This window comes from Nematostella vectensis, chromosome 9 (genome assembly GCF_932526225.1).
Source record: "Nematostella vectensis chromosome 9, jaNemVect1.1, whole genome shotgun sequence".
NCBI lineage: Eukaryota > Metazoa > Cnidaria > Anthozoa > Actiniaria > Edwardsiidae > Nematostella > Nematostella vectensis.
In genome coordinates this window covers 2,344,141-2,352,188 of record NC_064042.1, presented here as the reverse complement: position 1 = coordinate 2,352,188, position 8,048 = coordinate 2,344,141, and the positions used below count along the sequence as shown (strand labels likewise).

Genomic DNA, 8,048 nt, shown 5'->3' with positions numbered 1-8,048 from the left:
AAATATCAATTTAGCACTGAACAAAAATAGAAAATTGTGATGATTTGAATACATACTGGAAAGTTAAACTATTCAGAGACATTGTTTTTGGAAAAGTTAATGAATTTCTGCCATTTTACTTGATCGTTTAAAACCATTATTATTTTGCATAATCGTTGTTTATTCAGTCAATTTTGAAATTCAATTAGATTGGATTGCTCATCAGTTCACTGTCAAGTGATTCTGTCTTTTAAAACTTTTTATATTTTTTCGCAAGGCGAAATGGGGGAGAATGCGATAAAGCTGTTCGAAGCTATGCTTGTGCTTGTCAAAATATAACGACTTTTGTTTATCCTCTTAAAAGTGACTCAGTCGAAAATACCTTTCCTGTTTTTTTTTAATAAGTTTGAAAAGCCGTGTAGCTTAGGGTTTATGTAACTGCTTGTGTCGTATGTTTTTTCCATCCACATAGATCTTGTACTGATAAGCTTATCACGATAGAGTTGTCGAAAGACTCGGGACTCCTTTGTTGTCACGTCCCATCCTGAAAACAAACAAACCGTGTGACGAATCCAAACAGTTTGGATGGAAAGTGTATATTCTTGTGTGGCACATTCCGGCGTGAAAAGTTCTGTTGCTACCATACAAAAATTTGCAGTTTTTCTATCTATTGGAGCCAAACCGAGTGTTTGTGATAACAGAGGAAACAATATTGATGGAATTTGCACTATTTATAAACAACTCTAGCGGTGGTATTCCGGAAGATCTAAAAGAAACGAAAGGAAGTTCAGCCCGAGCTAACGCAGAAAGTGAGTATACTAAAATATAAAGATGCAAAGAAAGTAGTCAATATGGAAGATTAAAAGCGCCAAACTGCAACGTGAAGGGTGTTCTTATTTAACGATTAGAACTCAATTGGCAGCTTTAAATCACTCTAATGCACCACTCTTTCAGTTTGAAAACACCATTTATTTGTCGCTCTAAAAGCAACTATAATCAATTAGTGACGGTTCTCATAACTGAAAATTAATTATCTCCAGGTTTTGTACACCGAATCTCTGTTTGCGTGCTGTCAACACACGCAAGCTGGACAACTATTCAACATTTGCCGCATTTTGCTTTCCAATCAATCAAGTTTGCTTTTGTGTTGCTCCCGGTTGCTCACGACAAGATAAACTCTGTTCCTCTCCAAAGCGCTCGAATCCAGTGGATTGCTTATCTTAGCACTGCGCAAAACATTCCTTTCGATTCGGTTGGGCGATTTTTAAAATTATTGTTTCTCTTTTTATTCCCGAGATGTATCTTTGATGAGAAACTCGCTTCCCTTTTTTCAGGCTACTACAATAGATGAAGAGCACCTTATTCAAAGGTAAAACATTATTCAAAGGTAAAACATTATTCCTCGTGTATTGCTTTTTCAGATATTTTATGCATGTTTAATATCGCTTTTTTTTTATTTGTTTCAAATATTAACACCACACACAAGGGAGAATTTTGCATTTGAAAATTTTCATTGCAAAGCAGTTTGAATGCTGTTTCGAATACTCATCTTGCGTGAGAAGTTTTAGCGGTTTTGACCTCCAAGCTATGTTCCAATATCTATTCTTAACCTTAATCACAAAACTGTCTTTTGGGATTATCATCTGAGCTTCCTGTATATCTTGAAGCATTTACTCCAAAATACCCCTCTACTTCCCCTCCCCCTCCCCCCCCTATCAGATACCTTGTCGCTGCCCAATGACCGATGACGTCACGTATTCGTGTTGATATGTGGTCTTTCCTTCTTGTATTCGAGAAGCAGAGATCCAGAGATGCAGATCCAAATGGAGGATGTCAATACCACCGAAACATCTTCTCTCCCTAACAAGGGATCTGGTAGGAGTCCAACTGTTACACGTATACTACAGTATAAACTCAACGCACACTAAAATACCCTATCTAGGAAGATAAATTTAGGCTAGAAGATATATTATACATCATCAACGAGTGATTGTTTGGAAACTTTGCATTGTATAGTCACTCCTCGTAGAGTGGGTCAGATTTTGCGGGCAAGCCATATCGGACGTTATTTATTGTGTCGACGCGTATTATATTGAAAGCTATAAACTGCTATTTGGAGCCTTCGTTCGTTCTGTCATCGAGCATTGACAACAGGGGACCTTACCTGGCCTCTAGTGCTTAGCAAAACAGGAAAAGACAAACTAGACAAAGGAGACATCATCACTCGCGCTTTCCAGTCCCCTGTTTTTCTAACAGACTTTATACGACGAGGAAATCGCGCGAGCAATACTTTAGCACCCTAAGTAATTTTAAGTGATTTTCAACTTAGTGGTAGGTATAATCGTTTTGGAATCTGTGTTGGTTGTATATGAATTTTTTACTTTTCTAGGTCATACTGGGTCACAGAAATGCTAATTTTTTGGCAGTGTTTTTTTTTTTGCCTGTCAAAATTATCACTTTATTTCAGCGTTGTAGTGATCCCTGTCTTTTTTGGCGAATTTCTCAACTCGCAATATCCGGCTAATTTCTCTAGATCGTAATCAGCTTCTAGATTCCTTGCTAAAACGTGCCTTAAAACAAGTGGGAATTAAAGCAAATATACAATTCATCCTTTTGGACCATTCTTTGGGCGGTTTAGTGGCGTTTGAGGGCTTTGATAAGCAATAGATTGAGATTAGTCTTATGTTCTGCGCCACTGCGACTTGTTCCAAGTTATGTTTTCATAACAACGCTCAGACAAGGACCTTCCGTCTCGTGTTTTAGATATCTCACCCGGCTTAAACCTTTCCTTTTAGCTTATTCAGACCACTTGAGCACTTTATGATAGCGTGATTAATAGAGTGAGGTACATTGTCTGAGATCGTTGCTCTGATATAGCTGATACAATCTATACCATGATTCAACCAGATACTTCTGTTCAAAAGTCAAGAGCGTAGAAATGAAATGAAAGACTCCTGGCTGACTTGCAGTCTCAAATTTGAAGAAAGTGTCAACTTATTTCATTCTTAACGTCTACGATAGTCTTCGTACACATCTCCTATTATGTTATGAACAACATGTGAAGACTATGCGATTCTGTCTATGGTCGAGATAGAAAACCCACACAGCAGGGCCTATCACACGGTCGTTTTGTTTTTTTATTGATGCAGGGTTGTTTTTATACCAGTTAATTGATTCTTTGCGTGAGCGCGAACGCTGCTAATTGAAAATTTATCACCACACCACTACACTATCTGTAAGGTCTGTACGATTAGATAAAAAAAACCGGCAATATAACATAGTTATTTCTACGTTATTATGTTATAATCTATTTTCTATGTTTTTCTTTTTGCGCACAAAAAGCAAAACTTTCCTTGGAATTTCATTTAGCTGAAAGAACTAGACGGAAAACCATGTAATTTTATGACAAAAAAAGTTTAAAATTACCCTGGGTACCAGAGTCTCGAGCTTCCTTCGTTTACTATGCGCCTTTACTGACTACGAGACGCCGCTTCGTGGTTCATGTTGTCGGAGTGAAGCTCAAGCCACTGGTACCCAGGGTAGTTTAAAATGGAACTCAAGTAAAATTTCATATCAACAACCGAAACTGCCTTATACATCCTTTCACTTCCACAGATTACGGAGGTGGTGTTTTTGTTTATAAATATCCTTTATTAATAGCGTTCAATTGTCGGCTTTATTGGCACAGCGGGTTTCAGTGCCGTTAAATAAAACCCTCCATAGAACAATGTCTTTAAACATGATATCTACTTTCGCTGTAAGAAGCGTTAAACTCACATAATCAAAGAATTTGTCAAGCTGTGAAACTAATTAACGTTTTTGTGTTTTAGAGCCGATGATTTTTTAGGTTGCCCTTTTTTGATGGGTAATTTAAACTTCTTATTATCATCTATTAACACAACTAACAATGTGAGCAAGTGTGGATGTTAGATTCAATAAAAGGGCCGTTCGAACAAAGCTTGAGATAAGGCAATCATGGTACTTTAACACCTATATGTTACGGCGTATATGATAAAATTTAGATCTTATTTACTGGAGTTTTATCTAAAGAACATCTGTTTATAGCCGGAACATTGGCAATGTGAAGTGGGTCGTGTAAAAGCACTCGAGAAACACGTGTCTTTTCCCTAAATTTCTCAAACTTCCCAAAAATGCATTTGCTGTTCTTTCTATTATGTTTTTAGAGGAGATGGGTGACCTCTAGAAACTCAGACCGTTTTCACGTTGCGCGCGCGTCCAAAATTCCACAAGATGATCCAAAATGATGCAGACAAAGGGGAATTTGACTCTAGCGCCAAAACTCTGCAAAAGGCGCACTCTGGCAGCTTTTTCTATAGCTTCGTCTGTAAACTCCATTTCGTCCGCAATTTTAGATCAGCGGTGGCCCGCCAGTCTGTGGCATTTTTGGTGGAAGCGCAACATCGTGAAAACGGTCTTCAATTCTCACTTTTTCTAGTGCGTATTTTTTTCCTGAACTCGTACAATTTTTAGATGGGAGGTATGTCCTTTGCTCTTCTGTTGGCCTAATGATTCCTGATATGCACACCCCCTCTCTTACTGTCCTTATATATATGTTATTTACCAGCTAGGAGGTTTCGGTCTGTATTTTCAAGACCACCGTCACGGTATCTCACGATACGGACCGGCCCTTAGCTGGGAAATAACATATTTTTTTCCTCAATAGAATTTTTAACTTTGTTCACTTTACGGGTTACGGTTGCACGAGGCGAGGTTACGCTTTTGACCTTCGTCGATGTTCGTGAAGATTTTGTTCGCACATGATCATTCAATAAAAGCCAGTTTTTGATGGTCATTTTACAAATCAACTCACTATTTTGAGCTTTTGAGGTATCGCGGGGTTCGAATACCGGACCACACGAGATTTGATGGATACCGGACCCCGAAAAAAATAATGTCTTTCCTTTCTTGGGTATTTGCTCTCCCTCAAACACGTCTACCCTTTTAGTCATGTCACCGTGGGTACGAGTACACACCCCGCGATGTCATGTCTGTCTGTCTGTCTGTCTGTCTGTCTGTCTGTCTGTCTGTCTGTCTGTCTGTCTGTCTGTCTGTCTGTCTGTGCAGCCCTCTCGGTCTGTCTCTACCCATATACACACCAATGCTTTTCCCTTCTACATTGTACCAGAGGCGGGATTGCTTGGAGTACACCAACCCCCTTCCCCTTTATTTCTACCCATGTACACACCCTTGCCTTACTTTACCTATATCTTCAACATTATGTTTGTAGCAGGGGTGGAATTGCTTTAGGTGTAGACCCCCTCCCCCACACCCTCTCTACCACTACCCATGTACACACCTATGCCTTATTTTAACTATATCTTCAACATTATGTTTGTAGCAGGGGTGGAATTGCTAGGTGTACACCCCCCTCCCCCCACGCCCTCTCTATCTCTACCCATACACACACCCTTGCCTTAATGTAACTATATTGTGTTTGGAGCGGAGACAACTTACTTTAACTTTATATTCTATATTGTGTTTGTAGCGGAGACGACTTACTTTAACTTTATATTCTACATTGTGTTTGTAGCGGAGACTGGGCTGCTCGATGTACAAGTGGGTCTGACGCTGTTCGGGATCGTCTGCTTTATCGTCTCCACTGTCGGCAACTGCACCGTCATCCACCTAATACGCACGCGCATGCACATGCGCAATGTCACCAACATCCTCATCGCAAACATGTCAGCCGCTGACCTGCTCATGACTATACTGGTCTTCCCATATCTTATCAAGTTTTACTACATCGGATCCAAATGGTTTGGCGGGATCGCGGGCTCTGTTACTTGCACCGTCGTGCACTCGTCTCAGATGGTGTCCATATTTGGGTCTGTGTACACACTTCTTGTAATTAGCGTCGACCGCTGTCTCGCTGTAATGCAGCCGATGAAGAAGTACTTCACCAAGACTGTGACAAAATGGTCTATAGTCCTCGTCTGGTTGGTCTCGGTGATATTTAGTATACCGCTGATGATTGCGTTAAAAGTGATCAACGACGATACAGGATACCATTGTGTGGAGGACTGGGGCAAAATGGACCAAAGTCTCTACATCATCATGTTTTTGCTTCTCACGTATATAGTCCCTTTGGGCCTGATAGGCTCCGTTTATACTGTAACGGGCCGCAAGCTGTGGGGCTGTGGCACGGCAAAAAGCCAAGAAAATCCGCTCAACCGGAGCAACCACGAGTCTGTGCGCGCCTCTAGACGGAAAGCCACTAAAATGCTCGTCACTGTCGTTGTGCTATTCGCACTTTGTTGGTTTCCCTTGCAAGTGCGTGAGTTGATCCACGTCACGTGGCCGGATACATTGAGGAGAATCCCCATCAAGCTAGACATGCTACTGCCCTGGTTTGGCTTCTTCAACAGTTGTACCAACCCTATTATTTACGTAATATTTTCGGACAGATTCCGGCGTGAGTTCAAGCGAGTGTTGTGCTTTTGGAAGCGACATGAGGACATTGATGTTTTTAGTACGCCTGGGAGTCCTGTGACACGCACGCGGCTCGCCACTATAAGAAAGCAACAATATAGTAATCTTACGCCTTTAGGCACGCCCGATCTCTCGGAAAGAAGCCCTAGAGTGCCAAAGCCAAGCTTATTATCACAAAAGAGCTCATTGTGATAAAGAAAACGGGGGAAAGAAAACCGAGTATTTAATAAGGATCAAAGTGCGGAGCGCAGCATCTTGGCCCTGGCGGGTTTAGACTTTGTTAGGGGGGGGGGGGGGGGGGGCTAGAAATTGAATAGAAAAATTGGTTTAAATAAGTCGAAAAGGGGTGGGCTGTTGGTAGCTAATCAATTCACCCCCTGGACCCGCTCTTGGATTGCAAAGGCTAAGTCCTCGAGCTTGCCAATAATGGTGCAAAAAACGTGCTGATTGACCTGAACTTTCCATACCAACAGGCGTGGTAAGGAAACGCTTCAGCGTGCATTAGGAGATGACGAAAACTTGGCAAACAGGCGTCAGTCAGAACTTGAATGCTTACTGACTGCTAACTTATCCTAGTCTTGGTTGTCTTGGTAACACGCGTTGCCCTATGATGTCTAATAAAGGGCTTGATAAAGCACCGACTTGAATATTGACCTGGAAAGGGCAGATGGACTCGTTCGTCTACCGTAGAATTAACATTCTGCGTGCGTTTGTTCAAAGTTTCACCAACTGCTATTCTTTAAGGGGTGTTCCAAGACTCTCCCGATTCTGTTATCCCTTAAAAGTCGTCAGAAGGGATGTGCTTGATGGCGGTGACTTTTAAGAGGACTGCAATAAAACTCAGAAATACTGAAAATGTGTTTGGTTTTAGGGCTTCTCTTTATTTTAGAAATGTGCTTCGACCACACCCAATGTACTCTCAGGGGTAAGAATTGCTACTGACCACACCCAAAGTGCTATCCCTCAATTAAAATTCACTTTTGGAATTTCATCCATAAATTCTGGGTAGGTGATGGGAATTGCACAGTTATAGATATAATGTGAAAAATGTATAATATTTTACAATCTTTTGAAAAAAAATTACCCTTTTTTGCGGTCAAGAACGATCTATTTATCGATGGAGTAAAAATTTAGATCGAATTTTCACACAAAAGATATATAAAGCCTTGCTATTGCCCCAACACGGTACGTAAAGAAGGATCACAAAAACGCAGGTCCAAAAACTATTGGGGTGCACAGCAGTGGTTCGCAACCCCAACACGAGACCATTGAATTATTGCACATGATGGTCTCATGATGCCGCCGCATGATATATTATGGTTTCTTAATTGTTGCTGGAAGCGTTTAGTACACCCGCCAATGAAAATAACAAACACTTACAGTAAGCTTAGTGGAGTTTTCCGGTGCGAGATTACGCCTATGTAGTTAACATAAAATGCTATAGATCTAGAATCAGCAGAGCTAAAATTAAAATTTTAAAACTTGAAAAGTCTTTTTCTGAAATTTTGATTTTACATGGAAATTTGACGTCTTCACCGAAACCATCAGTCTTCATCAGTGACTTAGTCACGTGACGGCAGAGCGTCACGAGACAACCGTCGAGGAACGGAGGTAAGATT

General features: G+C 40.8%; 1 protein-coding gene across 1 annotated transcript; it reads left to right on the top strand.

The window, feature by feature from the left end:
- The first annotated feature begins 1,016 nt into the window (after window positions 1-1,016).
- LOC5511693 (RYamide receptor) lies at window positions 1,017-7,285 on the top strand. The gene is made up of 4 exons (XM_032381004.2): window positions 1,017-1,231; window positions 1,314-1,348; window positions 1,775-1,854; window positions 5,531-7,285. The coding sequence occupies exons 3-4, from the start codon at window positions 1,791-1,793 to the stop codon at window positions 6,619-6,621; spliced, it is 1,155 nt and encodes a 384-aa protein (XP_032236895.1). The 5' UTR covers window positions 1,017-1,231; window positions 1,314-1,348; window positions 1,775-1,790; the 3' UTR covers window positions 6,622-7,285.
- The last annotated feature ends 763 nt before the right edge of the window (window positions 7,286-8,048 follow it).